Source organism: Aethalodelphis obliquidens, unplaced genomic scaffold (assembly GCF_003676395.1).
Source record: "Aethalodelphis obliquidens isolate GAN/ISIS:26980383/991018 unplaced genomic scaffold, ASM367639v1 scaffold4, whole genome shotgun sequence".
Classification (NCBI taxonomy): domain Eukaryota; kingdom Metazoa; phylum Chordata; class Mammalia; order Artiodactyla; family Delphinidae; genus Aethalodelphis; species Aethalodelphis obliquidens.
The window spans coordinates 12,831,457-12,856,303 of record NW_020837948.1 but is presented as its reverse complement, the minus strand read 5'-3'; the positions used below and the strand labels follow the sequence as shown (position 1 = coordinate 12,856,303).

Here is a 24,847-nt window from a genome sequence, read left to right as displayed (position 1 = left end):
AGTGAAGCATATAGATGCCTCTTTATAGAAAAAGGAGGACTTGTATTCTCCCTCAGAGACAACCAGGATTCTTGTACGTTGGGCCTATGGACATTTTAGACCTAGAGTCATTCCTAATCAGGGAAGGGAAATCATTGAAAGAGAAAGTTATTATTCACCAAAAACTCTAGATCTAGTGTTCCTGAATTGCTCCTGTAATTTTAGTAGGTTATGGCAGCCTTTATTTAAATTGCCTCTTCTTTTATTTCCCCCTTAAGCAGGGAGGGAGAAGGCTTCAAGTCAGAGGTATAATTTGATTTCTTGCACTTTTTCAAATGTCTTGCAGTTATGCTAAGAAAGAATCTGATCTTAATGGAGCCCAGATCAAGCTTCGAGAATACGAAGCCGCGCTGAATTCGAAAGATGCAGCTCTGGCTACTGCTCTTGGTGATAAAAAAAGTTTAGAGAGCGATTTGGAGGATCTGAAGGATCAGATTGCCCAGGTAAGGTAAACTCTGCTCTTGAGCCGTATTTGGCAGGTTAATTGCCCCATTTGTTTTGATTGATTGATTGTAAAATTTATTTTATGCTTTTTACGTTTAAAAATTTATTAAGTTATTTTGGTGGGTGGTTAACCTGCAAGGATAGCCTTGAACTAGCTAACATGTAAAGCACCCTCACCTCTCAGTCCTTGTGTCTGGATTATGCAGATCTTGTTGCTACTCTCTGTCCTCTCTGTTGTGCTTATGCTCATTCTGTTTCTTGCTCTCACAGCCTATTTCATTATTGTACCAAAATGCGAGGTAAGAAGAGAGAAGGTGTCATAATGGTGCTCTGCACACAGGAAAAAATGCAAGTGGTAGCTAAAATCGTTAGTTTGAGTTTTCAAATGTAAGTCATAGGTTTCTGTTCATTCCCTGTTGCCGTTTACCAAATTTGAGAGGTGTTTTGATGTGACACTCTGTGGGTGGGACCAGCAGTTGAACCCACAGTTCTGTGATAAATGTTATCATGAGGGACTCTCATACATTAACAGATATATAGAAATTGTAATACTTGATTTGATTCAATCCGTAGGTATCTATTAAATTCATTGCTAAATGGTTGCTGTATAATTTTCATTAATTCTTTTTCCTTATATTAGTTGGAAGCCTCTTTAGCTGCTGCGAAAAAACAGTTAGCAGATGAAACTTTACTTAAAGTGGATTTGGAGAATCGCTGTCAGAGCCTTACTGAGGACTTGGAGTTTCGTAAAAACATGTATGAGGAGGTAATTATATATAATTTTATTTTTTTTAAGGAATGGAGGGATCCCAAAAGGCTTTGTTATAAGCTATACGTATGAAAAATGGGAAGAATTTTGTAGGCAAATTATTTAAGGCACTGATGCTAAAGGACTGCGAGGAAGAAGTCAGGGTGCTATGGTAAACTTAAAAGCTTTTACTTCCACCTAACTTAAAAAGGCTTGGCTACAGCTGTTAATTACTATCAACCTCTGCATTTGTATTAGTTATATGTTTTGCCTAACAAATTACTTCAAATTAACAAATTACTTCAAAAACTTAGTAACTTAAACCACAGACTTTTATTATCTCACAGTTTCTGAAGGTCAGGGATCTGAGAGCTGCTTAACTGGATGGTTGTTTCAGGGTCTCTCATGAGGTTGTAGTCAGGCTTTCAGCCTGGGCTGCAGGAACCGGTTTGGAGTTCATTCGTAGGTTTTTGGCCAGAGGTATCAGTTCAGCATGGGCTTCTCAATAGGGCTGCTCACGATAGGACTCTTCGAGTGAGTGATGAGAGAGAGAGAGCAAGACAAGCCACATTAACTTCTATTAACTAATCCCAAAGTGATATACCCTCACTCCCCATCACACAGACCAACCAAGATGCACTATGGAAGGGGGATCACACAGCGGGTGAATACCGGGAGGCAGCAACCACTGGGGGCTGGTTACCCAGAGCACTTACAGTTATATATGTATATCTAACAGTATCATTTATAAGCCGTAACTTCTGGTTAAGCCTTGAGGGGTGAAGGTAGCAACATTTGCCAAAAAAGAAGTGTACTGTAATACAGTTGAAGAAAGGGGAATATATATTTTCTCAAAATTGAAGACGGTTGGAATTCACCCAGGTTAGAGAACATGCAGTTAAATACATAATGTTTTTAAAAGTAATGTAATTTTGAAAACGGTGACTAACAATGCTTTTAAAATAGAAATTTATTGTAGAAGTTAAATAATATTTTTTATTTGGAGAAAAAATAATATAATAAAAATCTGACCATTTTTGTGACAATATAATATTAAACTAGGTATTGTGGGGGCAAAGTGCACTCACTGGATAAGCAGCCAGACTTTGGACAGTTCTTGCGTCAGTTTCCTATTTAAAAATGAAATATCAGTACCTGCTATTTTTTCTTCAAGGTGTGGTGAGGATCAAAGTGGAATATTGTGTGTGATAGCTTCTTGTAAACTACAGTGAATGCTGTCATATAATAATAATTATTATCATTATTTTCAATAAATTTATTTATTATTTATTTTTGGTTGCATTGGGTCTTCGTTGCCGCACGCGGGCTTTCTCTAGTTGCGGCGAGCGGGGGCTACTCTTTGTTGTGGTGCGCGGGCTTCTCATTGCAGTGGCTTCTCTTGTTGCCAAGCACGGGCTCTAGGCACTCGGGCTTCAGTAGTTGTGGCGCACAGGCTTAGTTGCTCCGCGGCATGTGGGATCTTCCTGGACCAGGGCTTGAACCCGTGTCCCCCTGCATTGGCAGGTGAATTCTTAACCACAGCACCACCAGGGAAGTCCCTGTCATATAATTATTAACTACAGTTCTGCTTATAAATTGAAGTATCTTTATATTAAGTTGACCTACATTTTTGTTTTGTTTTGTTAAAATTGTCCGTGATCTATTATTTCTTACTTTTGACACTGTGTGTACTCCTGCATCTTTAAACCAGGAGTTGAGTATTTTTTTCTTTGTAAGTCACTGATTCTACATAAAATGTTAAGTGAAAAACGGCATCAGTAAAAAGTAATTTAGTATTTTTAGAATGTTTGGGTAGCAACTTTGAATTTTGGGGTTTTGCCTTTTTGAGAATGAATTTAAAATATTCCTCATTTCTTTTTTTTAACATGGAGAATAAAATTCTATGCAATAAATATACGTAAATTCCTTATTATGAACAGTTTAGGGGTAAGAAAGAGGAAGGAGAAAAACAGGAAGAAGAGGAAAGGAGGCAGACAAAGGGCAAAATGATTAGTAGGTACTCAATATTTGTTGAACTAAACCTTTTATTTGCATATTTTTATGATTTAAGTATCATTCGCGTCATCATATAGATGTGAGCCTTGGGAGATTAATGGCAGAACTGGAATTTGAACCCTGGGTTTCTGATTCTATCGAGTGCATCTTCCTCTGGTTAAGAGAAAAATGAGGAAATGCAAAGAAAAACTGCATGCTGTAAGATGATACAGAAACATGTTCTTCTTATATCCCCCTCTTGTGGCCTCTTTAATTATTGCCATTAAAGACAGATCTGTTGTGTTTTCAGAGCTAGAAGCTAGAATGAAAATTTTATTCTTAGACTTGTGTTCCTAGCCATTCGAGTTTGGATAGTTCCTTAAAACATAATGTGAAGGATTATGCCTATTATTTCTATTCTTTAATAGTGAATTGTCATATGTACTTGAGATAGCAACGTAATATTGTCAGTAAGATTCTGTATCAATTGATGTTGATACCTTAGCACACTACCAGCTGTTAGGATAAGTATGTAAATTAGCTTGCTCTGTCTATTGCATCTTAGTATGCCTAAGAAAAGTTTTATTATGTATAAATCTTCTAGTTGAAGTTTTGCTGATAAGTTTCTAACTTATCTTTTAGATTTTTTTCAGAGTTGTCCTTAGTATCATCAGTACAATTTAGAAAAATAATTACATGCTATTCAGTGTACCTAGTTATCCACGATTGCCTGGTACTTTAGTAAGTCTTCCAGCCATTCCTTGCCTTTAGAGAAATAAATAGGTATGCTACTAAAAAGAAACATACAATTCCTAGGGCTTGAGATGCTACCATTTCTGTCATTAGTTCCAGCTCAAAAAATCTTCTTACTTGAAAATGAAGGCAAAAAAGTATCTATTCACATACTTGCCCTAGGACAAAACATGAGGAGCTTGGTGTGTAATACCTCAGATGGCCTTGATGTCACTCAGACTTGTACTAGTGCAGCTATGGTAAGTAACTTGGTTTTATGTCATTCCCCGCTCCCCGCAGGAGATTAATGAGACCAGAAGGAAGCATGAAACTCGCTTGGTAGAGGTGGATTCTGGGCGTCAGATTGAGTATGAGTACAAGCTGGCTCAAGCCCTTCATGAGATGAGAGAGCAACACGATGCCCAAGTCAAGCTGTACAAGGAAGAGATGGAGCAGACTTACCACGCCAAAGTGAGCAGACTCTTCCAGGGATGGCTTTACACACTTGAAGCCTTTGTTTCATAGTCTCCCTGAGAACATGACTTGATGTTTGGTTTGTTTTAGTTTTCTTAAATGAATTCCCTTAGTCTCCATGGATATAAAAAATGGATTTTTTTTTAAAGAAAGCAGTTTTTTATAAAGTAAATGTTATTAGAGATTATTCAAAGAAAGTAGGGTTATTCAACTTTTATCAAAGGTAAGGTTTTTCTCTTTGTCCAACTGATCATTCATGTCAAGTCATATTAGTTAAACTCCAGCCATCTGAAAATAGCTTCTCCTTCAGTAACAAGTACTAATCTTGTTGGACTGCATCTAGTTCTGACTTCCATGTCATCATTGTACATAGGTTGTGACCACCACACTTTGGGCTTTTTTGAACAAAGGCCAAATGGACAGTGTCTGCAGTTTCCTCTGCCACTAATTATTCATTAAAAAAAGACTATAGAAACTTCTCTCTTGTATTAGGAGACCATGCAAAAATTTATTAACTCCCTGAGTACGGGCTTTCGTAGTAAATAATTTTACCCCAATGTGTTAAATATTACATGATTTGATTAAAAAGAGTTATTAGTGGAAGACTTAGAAAATTAGGGTCATAGAGGTGTTGAAAATAATTTCCATTGCATGGCCTCAAATTGTTCATGTTGCTTTTAATCCACGTTATGAAGTAGTAATTGCCTGGTGAGAGGGAGAGATCTTTTAATCCCTACGTTTAGTTGTTCCGCACTTACTCAGTGCTGGCATTGTGCTGGGCAGTGACAGAGCTTAAGTAAGGATTAGTCAGTCAAAGAGACTCTGGCCTCAAAGGGAGCCAGGGAGGAGACCTACATAAAAAACGTGCCTGAGACACATGCAGAACAGAATGCTGTGGGCATTTGGAGGAGCAGGATATTGTTTCTACCAGAGGAGCTGTTTTTTGCTTCTGAAAAGAAGTGTGTCTGTTTGGTTTGAAATAATCTCTAAATTAGTACTTTCTGCTTATTGCTTTATATTCTGTATCAGATTTGGTGGGTTAGGGGTATATGATGCTTGTTTTCCTACAAATGCCACCACAGTTAAATTGTTCCTGTCCAGTCTCCTTATTAGCAGTGTTATCTGAGACATTAGATATATAATGGATGAAATATTGAAGCACTAAATTTTGGGTAAAGACCCAGGTATATCAGCATTGTTAAGCTCCTATATTGGGAATTGAGCCGAAAAGGCAGAAAGACTTTTAAGGTAATTCATAGCACATCAGCAAACTTCATGATGCTTTTCCTGTTTCATCAACTAGTTACTGGCAGGGTTTAGGTTTGAAATGAGATGCCTTGAGATGAATCATGGTTCCTCATTTGTTTGTTCTAATTCACTAGATGAAACTGACTATGGTCTGCTTCTTTATTTAGCTTGAGAATGCCAGACTGTCGTCAGAGATGAATACATCTACTGTCAATAGTGCCAGGGAAGAACTGATGGAAAGTCGTGTGAGAATTGAGAGTCTCTCATCTCAGCTTTCTAATCTACAGAAAGAGGTAAGTAAGCATGGCAGTTGTACTTGAAGGCCACCTCCACCACGGTAGTCTACCTGCTCAGCTCTGCCTGAAATCACTTTTCAGAGAGGATAGTATTTTCCTGAATTCTGGTTTCACAGTGCTGTCCAGATATTTTTCTATTCGTCATTTCATAAGCATCCTCTGAGCAGAGACTGTTGTTCCTGACCTAATAGATTACTCAGAGCTGCCCTTGAGGGTGCAACCTGCTGGCTTATTCCTTGGATTTACCCCAGGGCCCAGGTTTTCTGACCCATCCAGCAGCCTGATCTCCACATAGTGCTCTTTCCAACATACTCTTTTTCATCACATTTAGAAACCATAATGAAGAAAAACCTGCAGAAATTCTGTGTGGGTGGTAAATGCTTTGTGTTTCTAGACAAATTTTTTCCGTGCTTAGAATACCCAATAGTTAGTATCTTGGGAAGTAGCATCAATTTGCGTCTTAGTTAAGAATTTAGTGACTCATTGATTCATTGGCACGCCTAACTGTCGCATGACTGTTACTGGTTGTGTTGATGGGTGTCTGTCAGTATGTGATGGTGCACTCTGAGTGCAGCGTAAGCAGGTGTGGACACTGCCTGAAATCTGGTTTTTAAGTCTAAGGGTGATGTCAATGTGCACACAAAGTACATATACAACCATATAAGTATGCAGAATGTTTTGATAATCTACTCACCTTAATTACTTGGGAAGTAACTTCAGCTTCTATTTTCCTTAAGGGAGGAAATTTTGTTGTTTTAAATTTTCCACATGAATAAATTTTTTATTCTTGATTGAGCTTTCTTTTTCTTTTGTTTTTAGTAATATCCTTTTCTGATTGTAAAACTGAAGACATTTATTGTAGGAATTTAGAAAGCAATGAGTTATGTAAAACAGGGTGGTGTAAAAAAAGTTAATTAAAAAACAGAAGTTTTTACAATGCTTATCATGTGTACTTACTTTATTACTCACAACATAAACTTAAAAATTATTTTGGACCTATTTTGTCCTGATAGTATTTTGAAGTTTTCATGTAACAGTAGAGCTGGAAGGACAAGGACCTTTGAGTTCATTCAGTCTGACCACAGACCTGGGTGAGTTTAATGACCGGCCCAGAGAATGTAGGCTGATAAATGGGTTTCTTTCATAGTTCCCAGTTTTTCCCTTTACACCTCACTCTCTTCAAAGATTTTCTTTTAAGAATTTAACAATCTCACCACCTAGAGGGGTGGGATAGGGAGGGTGGGAGGGAGACGCAAGAGGGAGGAGATGTGGGGATATATGTATGTGTATAGCTGATTCACTTTGTTATAAAGCAGAAACTAACACACCATTGTAAAGCAATTATACTCCAATAAAGATTAAAAAAAAAAGAATTTGGCCTTTCAGAGAATGCCTGTGAGAATAAGTGCATTCTAGAAAAAAAAGAAAAGAATTTAACAATCTCTTTTCCATTGCACCATTTAATAGGTACCTTTCCAAAAATAGTCCTGTCTGTTTTTACTCTGAGTTGACATTTACTACTTTTATCCATCTAATAAATCGTATTCTAATTATCCCCTCTTCCTCAACTTTACAATTCCCTGTCTTTTGGGGGGTGTAGGATGTGGCTGGTGCTTAATCCACTTGATTATGCTAGGTATGGATGTTTTACAGATGAAAAGACTAAGACTTGCCTGTGGTTAAACAGTGGTAGGCTCTGAAATTTGGTAGCTACGTCTTCTGACTCAGGTCCAGGGCTGTTTCCCTGTTTGCCTGGTAGTTATGTTCGCATCTTTGCAAGTTTTTTGGTTAACTTCATGTTAGTGGTTTTTAAAAAATGGCAGGCAGGACCCTGGGGGTTTTGAGGAGCTCACTCCTTAGGAAATAGGAGAGAAGCACCTCCTTCAGCCAGAATAGTTTAAAATTTCTCTCTAAATTTCAGGGGGATGGGGAATGATCCTTTCATCTATTCATTACTGGTATCAGATTTTATGATAAATAATATATCTTAAGGGATATCTTCTTTGGTTGATAAATTTTAACCTTAAAAAGATCACCAAAAAGAAAAGAACCATATATTTTTCATACTGTATATCTTAATTGTATTTGTTGTGGAGTCTTAGTTTCATCATGCTGCATGTTAGGCCATAGAACTTCCTTTTTGGTTAAGTGACTCATGTTAGTGAAATACTTCCTTAGTTTTACTTAAAATTGACATAGCCTTTATTTTTTATTTAAAAAAATTTTTTAACATCTTTATTGGAGTATAATTGATTTACAATGGTGTGTTAGTTTCTGCTTTATAACAAAGTGAATAAGCTATACATATACATATATCCCCATATCTCCTCCCTCTTGCTTCTCCCTCCCACCCTCCCTATCCCACCCCTCTGGGTGGTCACAAAGCACCGAGCTGATCTCCCTGTGCTATGCAGCCGCTTCCCACTAGTTTTCTATTTTACATTTGGTAGTATACATAAGTCCATGCCACTCTCTCACTTTGTCCCAGCTTACCCTTCCCCTCCCCATATCCTCAAGTCCATTCACCATGTCTGAGTCTTTGTTCCTGTCCTGCCCCTAGGTTCTTCAGAACTATTTTTTCTTTTTAGATTCCATATATGTGTTAGCATACGGTATTTGCTTTTCTCTTTCTGACTTACTTCACTCTGTATGACAGACTCTGTGTCCATCCACCTCACTACAAATAACTCAGTTTTGTTTCTTTTTATGGCTGAGTAATATTCCATTGTATATATGTGCCACATCTTCTTTATCCATTCACCTCTCGATGGACACTTAGGTTGCTTCCATGTCCTGGCTATTGTAAATACAGCTGCAATGAACATTGTGGTACCTGACTCTTTTTGAATTATGGTTTTCTCTGGGTATATGCCCAGTAGTGGCAGTGCTGGGTCCTATGGTAATTCTATTTTTAGTTTTTAAGGAACCTCCATACTGTTCTCAATAGTGGCTGTATCATTTTACATTCCACCAACAGTGCAGGAGGGTTCCCTTTTCTCCACACCCTCTCCAGCATTTATTGTTTGTAGATTTTTTGTTGATGGCCATTCTGAACAGTGTGAGATGATACCTCATTGTAGTTTTGATTTGCATTTTTCTAATGATAAGTGATGTTGAGCATCCTTTCATGTGTTTGTTGGCAATCTGTATATCTTCTTTGGAGAAATGTCTATTTAGGTCTTCTGCCCATTTTTGGATTGGGTTGTTTGTTATTTGATATTGAGTTGCGTGAGCTGATTGTAACTTTTGGAGGTTAATCCTTTGTCAGTTGCTTCATTTGCAAATATTTTCTCCCATTCTGAGGGTTGTCTTTTGGTCTTGTTTATGGTTTCCTTTGCTGTGCAAAAGCTTTGAAGTTTCATTAGGTCCCATTTGTTTATTTTTTAATTTCCATTTCTCTAGGAGGTGGGTCAAAAAGGATCTTGCTGTGATTTATGTCATAGAGTGTTCTGCCTATGTTTTCCTCTAAGAGTTTGATAGTGTCTGGCCTTACATTTAGGTCTTTAATCCATTTTGAGTTTATTTTTGTGTATGGTGTTAGGGAGTGTTCTAATTTCATTCTTTTACATGTAGCTGTTGAGTTTTCCCAGCACCACTTATTGAACAGGCTGTCTTTTCTCCTTTGTATATTCTTGCTTCCTTTATCAAAAATAAGGTGACCATAGGTGTGTCGGTTTATCTCTGGGCTTTCTATCCTGTTCCATTGATCTATCTTTCTGTTTTTGTGCCAGTACCATACTGTCTTGATTACTGTAGCTTTGTAGTATAGTGTGAAGTCCAGGAGCCTGATTCCTCCAGCTCCGTTTTTCTTTCTCAAGATTGCTTTGGCTATTTGGGGTCTTTTATGTTTCCAAACAAATTGAGAAATTTTTTGTCCTAGTTCTGTGAAAAATGCCATTGGTAGTTTGATAGGGATTGCATTGAATCTGTAGATTTCTTTGGGTAGTATACTCATTTTCACAATGTTGATTCTTCCAGTCCAAGAACATGGTATATATCTCTCCATCTATTTGTATCATCTTTAACTTCTTTCATCAGTGTCTTATAATTTTCTACATACAGGTCTTTTGTCTCCTTAGGTAGGTAAATTCCTAGGTATTTTATTCTTTTTGTTGCAGTGGTAAATGGGGGTGTTTCCTTAATTTCTCTTTCAGATTTTTCATCATTAGTGTATAGGCATGCCAGAGATTTCTGTGCATTAATTTTGTATCCTGCTACTTTACCAAATTCATTGATTAGCTCTAGTAGTTTTCTGGTAGTGTCTTTAGGATTCTTCTCTATGTATAGTATCATGTCATCTGCAAACAGTGACAGTTTTCCTTCTTCTTTTCCGATTTGGATTCCTTTTATTTCTTTTTCTTCTCTGATTGCTGTGGGTAAAACTTCCAAAACTATGTTGAATAACAGTGGTGAGAGTGGACAACCTTGTCTTGTTCCTGATCTTAGAGGAAATGCTTTCAGTTTTTCACCATTGAGAACGATGTTGACTGTGGGTTTGTCATACATGGCCTTTATTATGTTGAGGTAGGTTCCCTCTATGCCTACTTTTTGGAGGGTTTTTATCATAAATGGGTGTCGAATTTTGTCGAAAGCTTTCTCTGCATCTATTGAGATGACCATATGGTTTTTCTCCTTCAGTTTGTTAATATGGTGTATCACATCGATTGATTTGCATATATTGAAGAATCCTTGCATTCCTGGGGTAAACCACACTTGATCAGGGTGTATGATCCTTTTAATGTGCTGTTGGATTCTGTTTGCTAGTACTTTGTTGAGGATTTTTGCATCTATGTTCATCAGTGATATTGGCCTGTAGTTTTCTTTCTTTGTGACATCTTTGTCTGGTTTTGGTATTAGGGTGAAGGTGGCCTCATAGAATGAATTTGGGAGTGTTCCTCCCTCTGCTGTATTTTGGAAGAGTTTGAGATGGATAGGTGTTAGCTCTTCTCTACATGTTTGGTAGAATTTGCCTGTGAAGCTATCTGGTCCTGGGCTTTTGTTTGTTGGAAGATTGTAAATCACAGTCTCAATTTCAGTGCCTGTGATTGGTCTATTTAAATTTTTCTATTTCTTCCTGGTTCAGTCTCGGAAGGTTGTGCTTTTCTAAGAATTTGTCCATTTCTTCCAGGTTGTCCATTTTATTGGCATAGAGTTGCTTGTAGTAATCTCTCATGATCTTTTGTATTTCTGCAGTGTCAGTTGTTACTTCTCCTTTTTCATTTCTAATTGTATTGATTTGAGTCTTCTCCATATTTTTCTTCATGAATCTGACTAATGATTTATCAATTTTGTTTATCTTCTCAAAGAACCAGCTTTAGTTTTATTGATCTTTGCTATTGTGTCCTTCATTTCTTTTTCATTTATTTCTGATCTGATCTTTATGATTTCTTTCCTTCTGCTAACTTTGGTGTTTTTTTGTTCTTCTTTCTCTAATTGCTTTAGGTGTAAGGTTAGGTTGTGTATTTGAGATGTTTGTTGTGTCTTGACGTAGGATTGTATTGCTGTAAACTTCCCTCTTAGAACTGCTTTTGCTGCATCCCATAGGTTTTGGGTCGTTGTGTTTTCATTGTCATTCGTTTATAGGTATTTTTTGATTTCCTCTTTGATTTCTTCAGTGATCTCTTGGTTAGGTAGTAGTGTATTGTTTAGCCTCCATGTGTTTGTATTTTTTACAGATTTTTTTCCTGTAATTGATATCTAGTCTCATAACGTTGTGGTCGGAAAAGATACTTGATTTCAATTTTCTTAAATTTACCAAGGCTTGATTTGTGACCCAAGATATGATATATCCTGGAGAATGTTCCGTGGACACTTGAGAAGAAAATACATTCTGTTGTTTTTGGATGGCATGTCCTATAAATATCAGTTAAGTCCATCTTGTTTAACGTATCATTTAAAGCTTGTGTTTCCTTATTTATTTTCATTTTGGATGATCTGTCCATTGGTGAAAGTGGGGTGTTGAAGTCCCCTACTATGATGGTGTTATTGTCGATTTCCCCTTTTATGACTGTTAGCATTTGCCTTATGTACTGAGGTGCTCCTATGTTGAGTGCATAAATATTTACAATTGTTATATCTTCTTCTTGGATCTATCCCTTGATCATTATGTAGTGTCCTTCTTTGTCTCTTTTTAAAGTCTAATTTGTCTGATATGGGAATTGCTACTCCAGCTTTCTTTTGATTTCCATTTGCATGGAATATCTTTTTCCATCCCCTCACTTTCAGTCTGCATGTGTCACTAGGTCTGAAGTGGGTCTCTTGTAGACAGCGTATATACAGGTCTTGGTTTTGTATCCGTTCAGCTAGTCTATGTCTTTTGGTTGGAGCTGTTTTGTTTTTTTTGGCGGTACACAGGCCTCTCACTGTTGTGGCCTCTCCCGTTGAGGCTCCGGACGCGCAGGCTCAGCGGCCATGGCTCACGGGCCTAGCCGCTCCGTGGCATGTGGGATCTTCCCGGACCGGGGCATGAACCCGTGTCCCCTGCATCAGCAGGCGGACTCTGAATCACTGCGCCACCAGGGAAGCCCAGGTTGGAGCATTTAATCCATTTACATTTAAGGTAATTATTGATATGTATGTTCCTATTACCATTTTCTTAATTGTTTTGGGTTTGTTATTGTAGGTCTTTTCCTTCTCTTGTATTTCCTGCCTAGAGTAGTTCCTTTAGCATTTGCTGTAAAGCTGGTTTGGTGGTGCTGAATTCTCTTAGCTTTTGCTTGTCTGTAAAGATTTTAATTTCTCTGTCGAATCTGAATGAGATCCTTGCTGGGTAGAGTAATCTTGGTTGTAGGTTTTTCCCTTTCATCTCTTTAAATATGTCCTGCCATTCCCTTCTGGCTTGCAGAGTTTCTGCTGAAAGATCAGCTGTTAACCTTATGGGGATTCCCTTGTATGTTATTTGTTGCTTTCCCCTTGCTGCTTTTAATATGTTTTCTTGGTATTTAATTTTTCATAATTTGATTAATATGTGTCTTGGCGTGTTTCTCCTTGGATTTATCCTGTATGGGACTCTCTTCACTTCCTGGATTTGATTCACTATTTCCTTTCCCATGTTAGGGAAATTTTCAACTATAATCTCTTCAAATATTTTCTCAGTCCCTTTCTTTTTCTCTTCTTACTGGGACCCCTGTAATTCGTGTGTTGGTGCATTTAATGTTGTCCCAGAGGTCTTTAAGACCATCTTCAATTCTTTTCATTCTTTTTTCTTTATTCTGCTCTGCGGTAGTTATTTCCACTATTTTATCTTCCAGGTCCCTTATCCGTTCTTCTGCCTCAGTTATTCTGCTATTGATTCCTTTTAGAGAATTTTTAATTTCATTTATTGTGTTGTTCATCATTGTTTGTTTTGCTCTTTAGTTTTTCTAGGTCTTTGTTAAACATTTTTTGTGTTTTCTCCATTCTATTTCTAAGATTTTGGATCATCTTTACTATCATTCGTCTGAATTCTTTTTCAGGTATACTGCCTGTTTCCTCTTCATTTGTTTGGTCTGGTGGGTTTTCACCTTGCTCCTTCATCTGCTGCATTATTTCTCTGTCTTCTCATTTTGCTTAACTCACTGTGTTTGGGGTCTCCTTTTCACAGGCTGCAGGCTCATAGTTCCTGTTGTTTTTGGTGTCTGCTCCCAGTGGCTAAAGTTGGTTCAGTGGGTTGTGTAGGCTTCCTGGTGGAGGAGATTAGTGCCTGTATTCTGGTGGATGAGGCTGGATTTTGTCTTTCTGGTGGGCAGGACCATATCCAGTGGTGTGTTTTGGGGTGTCTGTGAACTTCTGATTTTAGGCAGCCTCTCTGCTAATGGGTGGGGTTGTGTTCCTGTCTTGCTAGTTGTTTGGCTTAGGGTGTCCATCACTGGAGCTTGCTGGTCGTTGAGTGGAGTTGGGTCTTAGCATTGAGATGGTGATCTCTGGGAGAGCTTTTGCTGTTTGATATTATGTGGAGCCGGGAGGTCTTTGGTGGACCAATGTCCTGAACTTGGCTCTCCCACCTTAGAGGCAAAGGCCTGACACCTGACTGGGGCACCAAGACCCTGTCAGCCACATGGCTCAGAGGGAAAGGGAGAAAAAAGGAAAGAAAGAGAAAGTGGCAGGGGGTGGTGGTGGTGGTATGATGAACTGGGAGATTGGGATTGACATATATACACTAATATGTATAAAATGGATAACTAAGAAGAACCTGCTGTATAAAAATAAAATAAAATAAAATTCAAAAAAAGAAAGAAAAGGGCTTCCCTGGTGGCGCAGTGGTTGAGAGTCCGCCTGCTGATGCAGGGAACGCGGGTTCGTGCCCTGGTCCGGGAAGATCCCACATGCCGCGGAGCAGCTGGGCCCGTGAGCCGTGGCCGCTGAGCCTGCGTGTCCGGAGCCTGTGCTCCGCAACGGGAGAGGCCACAACAGTGAGAGGCCTGCGTACCACAAAAGAAAAAAAACAAAAGAAAAAAAATAAAATAAAGTTATTAAAATAAAAAAATTATTAAAAATAAAATAAAATTTAAAAGTAATAAAAAAAATAGAAAGAAAGAAGAGAGCAACCAGACCAAAAAACAAATCCACTAATGATAACAAATGTTAAAAACTATACTAATAAAAAAACAAAAAACAGAAAAAACAGACAAAACCCTAGGACAAATGGTAAAAGCAAAGCTGTACAAAATCTCACAAAGAAGCATACACAGTCAGAAAAAGAGAAGAAGGAAATAATTGTATATATCTATCTATATATATATAAAAAAGAAGAGAGCAACCAAATCAATAAACAAATCTACCAGTGATAATAAACTCTAAATAGTAAACTAAGATAAACGTAAAACCGGAAAAAAAATTAGATGCAGAAAGCAAACCCGAAGTCTACAGTTGCTCCTGATGTCCATCGCCTCAATTTTGGATGATTCGTTGTCTATTCAGGTATTCCAAGATGCAGGGTACAACAAGTTGATTGTGGAGATTTAATCCACTGCTCATGACGCTTCTGGGGGAAATTTCCCTTTCTCTTCTTTGTTAGCACAGCTCCTGGGGTTCAGCTTTGGATTTGGCCCCACCTCTGCGTGTAGGTTGCCTGAGGGCATCTGTTCTTTGCTCAGACAGGACAGGGTTAAAGGAGCAGCTGATTAGGGGGCTCTGGTTCACTCAGGCCTGGGGGAGGGAGGGGTACAGAATGCGGGGCGGGCCTGCGGCGGCAGAGGCCAACATGACATTGCAACAGCCTGAGGCATGCCATATGTTCTCCCCGGGAAGCTGTCCCTGGATCTCGGGACCCTGGCAGTGGCGGGCTGCACAGGCTCTCAGGAGGGGAGGTGTGGATAGTGACCTGCGCTTGCACACAGGCTTCTTGGTGGCTACAGCAGCAGCCTTAGCGTTTCATGCCCGTCTGTGGTGTCCACGCTGATAGCCGTGGCTTGCGCCCATTTCTGGAGCTCGTTTAGGTGGTGCCCTGAATCCCCTCTCCTCATGCACCCCGAAACAATGGTCCCTTGCCTCTTCGGCAGGTCCAGCCTTTTCCCCGGACTCCCTCCTGGCTAGCTGTGGCGCACTAGCCCCCTTCAGGCTGTGTTCATGCAGCCAACCCCAGTTCTCTCCCTGGGATCTGACCTCCGAAGCCCGAGCCTCAGCTCCCAGACCCCGCCTGCCCCGGCGGGTGAGCAGACAAGCCTCTCAGGCTGGTGAGTGCTGGTCGGCACTGATCCTCTATGTGGGAATCTCTCCACTTTGCCCTCTGCACCACTGTTGCTGAGCTCTCCTCCATGGCTCCAAAGCTTCCCCCCTGACCCACCCCCCCGACCCCCGCAGTGAAGGGGCTTCCTAGTGTGTGGAAACTTTTCCTCCTTCACAGCTCCCTCCCAGAGGTGCAGGTCCCATCCCTATTCTTTTGTCTCTGTTTTTTCTGTTTTCTTTTGCCCTACCCATGTATGTGGGGAGTTTCTTGCCTTTTGGGAAGTCTGAGATCTTCTGCCAGTGTTCAGTAGGTGTTCTGTAGGAGTTGTTCCACATGTAGATGTATTTCTGATGTATTTGTGGGGAGGAAGGTGATCTCCATGTCTTACTCCTCTGCCATCTTGAAGATCTTCCTGACATAGCGTTTAAAATGCTGACTTAGAGGGGCTTCCCTGGTGGCACAGTGGTTGAGAGTCCGCCTGCCGATGCAGGGGACACGGGTTCGTGCCCCGGTCCGGGAAGATCCCACATGCCGCGGAGCGACTGGGCCCGTGGGCCATGGCCGCTGAGCCTGCGCGTCCGGAGCCTGTGCTCTGCAACGGGAGAGGCCACAACAGTGAGAGGCCTGCGTACTGCAAAAAAAAAAAAAAAAATGCTGACTTAGAAAATATTTTTATATATATATATATATATATATATATATATATATATATATATATATATGATAGTGTTTTTATGTTTTGGAATTAGGAGTTTCATACATTGCTTATAGCATTTCTTTCATTTCTATCTAGATGTTTGACTTTGGCCAAATTAATTGATTGGTCAGAGACTGTTTGAATGGCAAAAGAGCCTACAGTGGCACTTTGAGATTACCTCTACTTTTTGTTTTTCTAACACCCGAACTCTGGAAACTTCTGTTGCAGCTAGATCATAATAAACTGGTACAATTATGTTACATACTTTAAAACAAAGAAAACCGAAGACCATTAGAAACCAGTTAGTAAAATATTAACTCTATCTGCCTGTAGAGTTACAGGCAGAATCTTAACAGATAGTTTAGTTAGACCTCTTCGTTTTCCTAATGTGGATACCAGTTTAGTGAGGTATGTTACAGTTAATGGCAGAATCAGGAAGAAGAATCTAGGTCTATCTCTCATGTTGTGTTCTTTGTTGTATTTCACTACAAAGCAGGTGTAGAGCAGCTATTTAAACTACATTTAACTATTTCTATTTAAAATACAAAATGATTCAGAGTAACTTTAAAACTTATTTATACCTAGATTGTGATTTTTCCCTCTTAAAGAACTCTATAACATCAAAGGTGGCCAAATAGAGACATTTTGGTGTTTACAAATTGAGGCTCAGAAATTAAGTCTGAATCTTGGGTGATTTATGTCCCTTTAGATTCCACCTTGTTGCCCATCTGTTTCTCCCACATGGGAGATAAAAGTGAAGAGATTGATTGAAGAGGAGACGTTTTATTTATTTTTTTTGGCCACACTGCGTGGCCTGTGGGATGTTAGTTCCCCGACCAGGGATTGAACCCGTGCCCCCTGCAGTGGAAGTGAGGAATCCTAACCACTGGACCGCCAGGGAGTTCCCAAAGAGGACACATTTTACACTTCTTATATTTTCTTCCTCCAAAAAAAATCATAAGCCTGAGAGGGAGAAGAAATGGATTTCTCAGTTTATAGCCTGGTTTTTTGCAAATGCAGTTAAATGCAAATTCTCTGAGGCAGGATTTTATTTAGTATCACTCTTGAGATGAATGCCTGCTTCTGATATAGAATGTCTCTGGATTTTAATAAATTGATTAGTTGATTTTTTTTTAATTAAAAAAATTTTTTGGCTGTGTTGGGTCTTCATTGCTGCACATGGGCTTTCTCTAGTTGCAGTGAGCAGCGGCTACTCTTCGTTGCAGTGTGCAGGCTTCCCAACGTGGTGGCTTCTCTTGTTGCCGAGCATGGTTTCTAGGCACGTGGGCTTCAGTAGTTGCAGCGTGAGGACCCTAGAGCGTGCTGTCTTCAGTAGTTGCAGTGCGTGGGCTCAGTAGTTGCGGCGCGTGGGCTCAGTAGTTGCAGCGCGTGGGTTCTAGGGTGCACCGGCTTCAGTAGTTGTAGTGCATGGGCTCTAGAGCACAGGCTCAGTAGTTGTGGTGCACGGGCTTAGCTGCTCTGTGGCATGTGGGATCTTCCCCGACCAGGGATTGAAGTCCCCTGCGTTGGCAGGTGGATTTTTTACCACTGCGCCACCAGGGAAGTCCCTGGTTGATTATTTTTTAGATAACCTTTTTATTTTGGCATAATTGTAGCTTTACAGAAAAGTTAGAAAGCTGGTACAGACAGTTCCCTTATTTCCCTCCCTGAGTTTTCCCCCCATTGTTAGCATCTTAGGTGACTGTGTTTCATTTGTCAAAACTAAGACACTGACATGGGTACATTACTATCAACTATACTCTAGGCTGTACTGTAGTTTTTGTGTTTTAGGATACCACAGGTCTCTGTAAGTCTCCTCTGGTCTGTGACAGTTTCTTAGGCTTTCTTTGTTTTTCATGACCTTGAAAGTCTTGAGAAGAACTGGCCAGGTGTCCTGTAGACTGTCCCCCAATCTAAGTTTGTCTGGTGCTTTTCTCATGATCAGCCTGGGGTTATGGATTTTAAGTGCCCTTCTTGTTACATCATATCAGGGATTATGTGACATACACACAACATCACTGGTGATGTTAACCCTTACCATTGAATAAGACAGTGTTTGCCAGGTTTCTCCACTGTTAAGTTACTATTTTTGCCTTTCCATACTCTGTTCTTGGGAAGCAAGTCACTGAGTCCATCCCACTCTCAAGGGTAAAGGGCAGGAATTTAGCTCCACATCCTGAAGAAAGTATTTACCTTTATTAAATGGAATTCTTTTGTAAAGATTCATCTTTTTTCCCCCTATTTGTATATTTATTTATTCATTCATTTGTTTATATCAGTATGGACTCATGGAAATGTTTTTATAAAATGTTTTTTAGTATAATATCGAATACTACATTGTTTTACTGGCTCAGATTGTTCTAGCTTTGGCTATAAGGAGTTCTGTCAGATTGGCTACCATGCTCCTCCTTTTTTTGAGCACTTCTTTACTTTCTGGTTCTATAAGATGCTCTAGGGTCATCTTGTATTTTCCCTGCCCCAGCTCTAGAATCAGCTATTTCTGCAAGTAGCCCTGGTTCTTTTTATTGGAGAGTGGCATCTAGAATTAAGATCTGGGCACTGAGTATGCTCATTGGTATTGGGGTGTCATTGCTTCTAGGCCTGCTTGTGGGCAGAGCTATGTAATAAATGTGTATATGCTAACCTATGTTTACACATTTATCTGTAATTGTATCTCTGTCCACTTGTGTTTATATTAAGGTAACCAAGAGTTTATACATATGTCTCTGACTCTAACCCTGTACCACTGGGTTCACTTTAGGCTTCCTTCCTTGCTTACCTGTAACTGCTCTCTGAGAGTAAGAAACCTGGCTTCTGCCATCCCATTTACTTATTTATCCAGCCCCAGTATACATGCAAAGTAATTTCAGATTTTTTAATCTGTACCCCTGTGAGAAATAAATTCACTAACCTGGAGTGTAGTGTTTCTGCATAACATAGAGCTCCTTTTTATCTTTAGCCTTCTAGATTTAACTTTTGCACAGTATGTGCCCTTTCTCTCCTGCTTTGATGCGCAGGTACTTGTGATTTAAGGGCCTAAGCTATACATCAGTCTTTCTGAGTTGATTACCTTTGTTATTTTCTGAGGTTATGGAGATGAATTCTGTCTTGGAGAAATACAGATGAATAATTACCTAGTGAACCACAGGGTTTCTAAGATGAACCTTCTGGTATAGGATGTGTGATTTTTCATTTTTTTAATACCAAATATGAAGTTTCTATGTTTACAATAATATTTCCAGACTACCATATATCATATAGTCTTTGCATGCTGATTGAGCGTGGGAAAGAACAACAGTTCTAAAGTGGGAACTGGAATCGCTTTTCTTCAGTTTCTGAACAGTTCCAGCATTTCTCCAAAAGATACTAGGTTTCTTTTGTCAATGAGTTTTCTGTCTTTTAATTCTTTACTTTTGTTACTTTATTCTTTTGAGCTCACTGGTTTGTAGGGGAGCCAGACTTGACTTTTACTAAAACCACAGCTTACAATTTTGATTTATTTGGTCAAGTAAAGAAAAATTATATGTGCATTTATGACACATTTGAGGAATATATCTTTTTCTAGCCTTTTTATAAGATAAAACTGTCCTGAGGGCTGTATTTTGTATTGGAGAAATTTTTGGGTTTTAATTTCTTAAAATAAAAATTTTCTTGGATTCTGGTGTCAGAGATTGGATTTGTTCCAGTCTAGGAAATAGTTTAGAATAGCTGCCTTGTGCTACTGTTGGAATGTTCCTAGAAAGTAAATGTGTTCCCTTGAATCTTAAGTCTAGAGCATGTTTGGAGAGGATTCAAGAGTTGGAGGACTTGCTTGCTAAAGAAAGAGACAACTCTCGCCGCATGCTGTCTGACAAAGAGAGAGAGATGGCGGAAATATGGGATCAGATGCAGCAACAGCTGAACGATTATGAACAACTTCTTGATGTAAAGTTAGCCCTGGACATGGAAATCAGTGCGTACAGGAAGCTCTTAGAAGGCGAAGAAGAAAGGTGAGTAACTTAGTTGTCACCCTACCTCATAGTCTGCTTTTTGCCCCCACCCTTTCTATTTAAAGAAAAGTAAATAGGTTTTTTTTTTTTTTTAACAATTAAGGCAACTTTAAATATTTTCTTGTTTCTTTTAATACCTAGCTGTAGAGATAGGTAGTAATAGATCATACTTTTACCTCAACAGTAGAAGTTGTTCAAGCAGTCTTATTATTTTAAATGCTGAACTCTGTCAGGATAGAGTCTTTCCTTTGAGATTTAAAATGTTTTGATAATTTAATATGTTGCAAAATATCAGATTTGCTGAAAGAGACTTTATACTTATTTTTCAAATCTGGTTAGTGTATTAATCCTTTTATACCTTTTCTGAGAAAAAAGTTCCAAAGGGAAAGTGTCTGATTTAGAATAAAAGCCATTTAATTTCAGTATTGTATACATTGTGACTGTAATTTTGTAAAAAGAAAATGCAGGTATGAAAAACTTAAGGAAAGTGTACTAAGTGTAACAGGGGTTGTGGTAGGGTGGTGGTAGATGACATGTTCACCCCAATGTCCTCCCCTCATCTCCCCACCCCCTGGTTTTCCAAACTTCCTGCATTATGGTTATAGTCTATTCCTACCTAAAACATTCAAATAATACTTTTTTAAAAAGAAAAAAAAGTACGACAGTGGGCATTGTAGCACAAATAAGTTTCTCTTCGTTAAGATATATGTTGGGGCTTCCCTGGTGGTGCAGTGGTTGACAGTCCACCTGCCGATGCAGGGGACACGGGTTCATGCCCTGGTCTGGGAAGATCCCACATGCCGCGCAGTGGCTGGGCCTGTGAGCCATGGCCGCTGAGCCTGCGCATCTGGAGCCTGTGCTCCGCAATGGGAGAGGCCACAACAGTGAGAGGCCTGCGTACTGCAAAAAAAAAAAAAAATGTATGTTGGCTTTGTCTAACAGATTGTCATTAATGTTTTGCTTTAGTAATGCATGTACAGGATATTAATATCCTTTTTTTTAAGGTAGGAAGGGCATATGTGTTTCATAATTGGAATGTTTTATTCCTCCATGTAGATTGAAGCTCTCTCCGAGCCCTTCTTCCCGTGTGACAGTATCACGCGCATCCTCGAGTCGCAGCGTGCGTACAACCAGAGGGAAGCGGAAGAGAGTGGACGTGGAAGAATCCGAGGCCAGCAGTAGTGTCAGCATCTCTCATTCTGCCTCAGCCACTGGGAATGTCTGCATTGAAGAGATAGATGTTGATGGGAAATTTATCCGCTTGAAGAACACTTCCGAACAGGTGGAAACACAGACCCCTTTTTGTCCAGCGTGGCTTTGCTGATTGGTGTCTTGCAATTGTAATAACTTCTCAGCCTTTATTTGGATTCAGTCTGTGGAATAAGAGTTTCCTTCTCCTTGTTAACCTAAATTCATGAAATGTAGTATAAATTTAAATAGGAGGAGGAAGGGGGATGGTGCGCTTAGTAGTTTAAAGATTTTATTCTTTAGCTCTTCTTTAGAGAGCCAGGGCTGTTTTTCACATCTGGTCATTTTGTCACCGTGGCCTTCCTAAGGATGAATTATTAATATTCCCTGTCCTACCTAGCCAGATTTGTGAAGAAGTTAGATTATGAATATAGATGGTAGATATTCTTTCCCAGCTGTTAATTTTATGGAAGGAAGGAAATACGAGCCCAGACTCGGACACGTGTAGGGAGTGTTTTTCTCTCTAAATAAATGAATGAATAGTACTGATTTAATTTATATCAAGACTAGTATGAAGCCCTATCTTGAAATTATTTGTTTAAAAGTAAACATAAAATATTCATAGCAGGGAATTCTGAACTTTTGCGCTGGGGCTTTTGAGAGCTCAGTAGTGGAGGTCTTGGGAAGACCCTGGCTAGGCATCATTGAGCTGGGGTCGTGAAGGGGTATCAGGTGATGCCAGAGGAAGGCAGGTCTGGGGTGTAGTGGGGATGCAGTGGGATGGATGTCACTTCCAGAAGCATGTTCAGGATTTGTAAAATGTTTGTAAAATCACTCCTTTTCTCACCAAAGCTATTGAAACTATCTTGCATGTGGATGAATAAATACTTTGGATGGGCAAAGGAGCTTTAGCAGTCCTGATATGGAAGAGCATAGGTTCTAAGCCCTCTTAGTCACGACTTCAGAAACTAAAGAACAGAGTACTTTACTCTGTACTGTAACAGAGTACTGCTACTCCATTGTAGTAGTTTGGCTGTTTTTCAAATGGCATTGCTGTGCTTTGTGGAGCTATTCTGGAGCTGGCTCTCAGCCTTGTTTACTCCTGTCTTTGAGTTAGAGATGGATATAAATAAATTAATTCAGCTAATTGCTTTAATACCCTGCACCGTTCCTCAGGAGAGTCAGGCAGCTCTGGGCAGCCTGCGGGCTAGCGTTGATAGCCGGTGCTTGGGACTGGCTCATTATGTCATTGAGCCCCTTATGCTTTAAGGTAAGAGTTAAATATGGGCAGAAGTGGTACAGATGAAGAAGAAAAAGGACATATTTTCTTCCTTCTCTTTCCAAGCTTTATGTATGTATATTTTAAAAGCTTAAAGCATCAAAAATTAGATGTTTATAATGGTGGTTATGAAGCTAGATTGTGTTGTAAATTTAAATTATATAACTGTTCTAGCATTGAATATCACCATTTAATTTGGTACACATCCCTTTTCTTGCAGTTTTGTCCTCTTTAAAATTAAACACTTTAATAATTAAAACTGCAGCATTGTCAAAGTTTCTGTTTTTCTGAATGACAAAACCATGTTTTCTTTTCATAGTAGGAAAATATGAACCATGGGAAGACAGTCATAAAGTTGTCTTAGTTTAACTGCCTATGGATTGATTTATTTGATTATTCCATAACTTTCTGTATATTTGAAGTGACCTTGTTTTATTTTGTTCTTTCAATAGGATCAACCAATGGGAGGCTGGGAGATGATCAGAAAAATTGGAGACACATCAGTCAGTTACAAATATACCTCAAGATATGTGCTGAAGGCAGGCCAGACTGTTACAGTAAGTTAATTTAGTTATCATTTAATTTAACTTCATTGTCTTAACCAATAGTTGAAGTAATTAAAACCATTTTAGCTTAAAGAGAAGCATTTTAGAAATGGGCATTAAAATGTTTTTGACATTATTAGGGAATTACAAGTGCTATTAAAGATTTTTAAAATTCTTTGTTATTGAGAGTGGTAAGTGACTATTAAAAGTGAAAGAATTGATCTTTGAATTATTTTTATTTTCTCTACTCCAGTAGAAATTAGCAGCTGACACCCCCCCTTCACCCCTAAAGAAGTTGAGGTGACTGTCTCCTTTTATCAATTCCTTTGTAAAAATATTAAATACATGTTTAAGATTTTATGATTGATACAGACCTTACTGAGTGTTTAAGATCAAAAGCTCAAACAGGGTAGAACTTCTCTTTTAAAAAGTGTATTCATAGAACTTGCCACCACATTGTGAAAATATCAGATGCTAATTTTGTAATAATGGGTAAAAATTGGAAAAGATATCCTAACCACGCTATCTTTTCTTTTCTTTAGTAATTATTGTAATGAGAGGAAATTTCTCAGCCCTGTTATGTGTCTTACGGAAGCTGCATAATGTGATGGAAAGAGTCTGACATTTTTAATTCAGAAGATTCAGATTTGAGTGTGCCCTTTATCTCTTTAAAAGTATAAAACCAGTCTGCCAATCATCTGCTTTTTCCACTGGTTACAGTTCCTCAGTGACTAAATAGATATATATATTCTATAGGTCTAGTGGAGAACTCAATTTTCACATAAAAAAATGTAAGGCATTTTTTTTTCCTTTGGTAGCTGGCATAAATGTGTTAAGAAGCTCTTTGGAATGTGGTAATCATAAGTGATATTTCTGTAAAATTGTACAAGGCAGGGCAATAGCAAAGATCAGTTTAAAACTCCAGAACAGGGGCTTCCCTGGTGGCACAGTGGTTGAGAGTCCACTTGCCAATGCAGGGGACACGGGTTCGTTCCCCGGTCTGGGAGGATCCCACATGCCGCAGAGCGGCTGGGCCCATGAGCCATGGCCGCTGAGCCTGCGCATCCGGAGCCTGTGTTCCGCAACGGGAGAGGCCATAACAGTGAGAGGCCCGTGTACCGCAAAAAAAAAAACAAAAAAAGCAAAAAACCCCCTCCAGAACAGAAGTAAGGGAACTACTATGTAATTTTAAATCTTCTTGTAGCCGCATTAAAAACAAGTGAAAAAGAAAGATGTGAAATTAACTTTAGAACTATGTTTTAAATTTAACCCAATATATCTAAAATATTATCATTTCAACATCTGATGAATATAAAAGTTATTAGATCACTTTAAAAAATATCTATTTATTTATTTATTTGGCTGCACTGGGTCTTAGTTGCAGCCCACAGGATCTTTGTTGCAGCATGTGGGATCTTTAGTTGTGGCATGCAGGATCTTAGTTGCGGCATGTGGGATCTAGTTCCCTGACCAGGGATCGAACCCGGGCCCCCTGTTTTGGGAGCGTGGAGTCTAAACCACTGGACA

At 39.1% G+C, this 24,847-nt stretch overlaps 1 protein-coding gene across 3 annotated transcripts in view; it reads left to right on the top strand.

Moving 5' to 3' along the window:
* LMNB1 (lamin B1) overlaps positions 1 to 24,847 on the top strand; it is an 81,172-nt gene that overhangs the window by 31,948 nt on the left and 24,377 nt on the right. For all 3 annotated transcript variants that reach the window (XM_027098873.1, XM_027098881.1, XM_027098888.1), the window contains 7 exons: positions 326 to 482; positions 1,124 to 1,249; positions 4,259 to 4,429; positions 5,848 to 5,973; positions 20,088 to 20,308; positions 21,365 to 21,590; positions 23,228 to 23,332. In XM_027098873.1, coding sequence (XP_026954674.1) covers positions 326 to 482; positions 1,124 to 1,249; positions 4,259 to 4,429; positions 5,848 to 5,973; positions 20,088 to 20,308; positions 21,365 to 21,590; positions 23,228 to 23,332 — 1,132 coding nt within the window. The remainder of the gene's footprint in view (positions 1 to 325; positions 483 to 1,123; positions 1,250 to 4,258; positions 4,430 to 5,847; positions 5,974 to 20,087; positions 20,309 to 21,364; positions 21,591 to 23,227; positions 23,333 to 24,847) is intronic.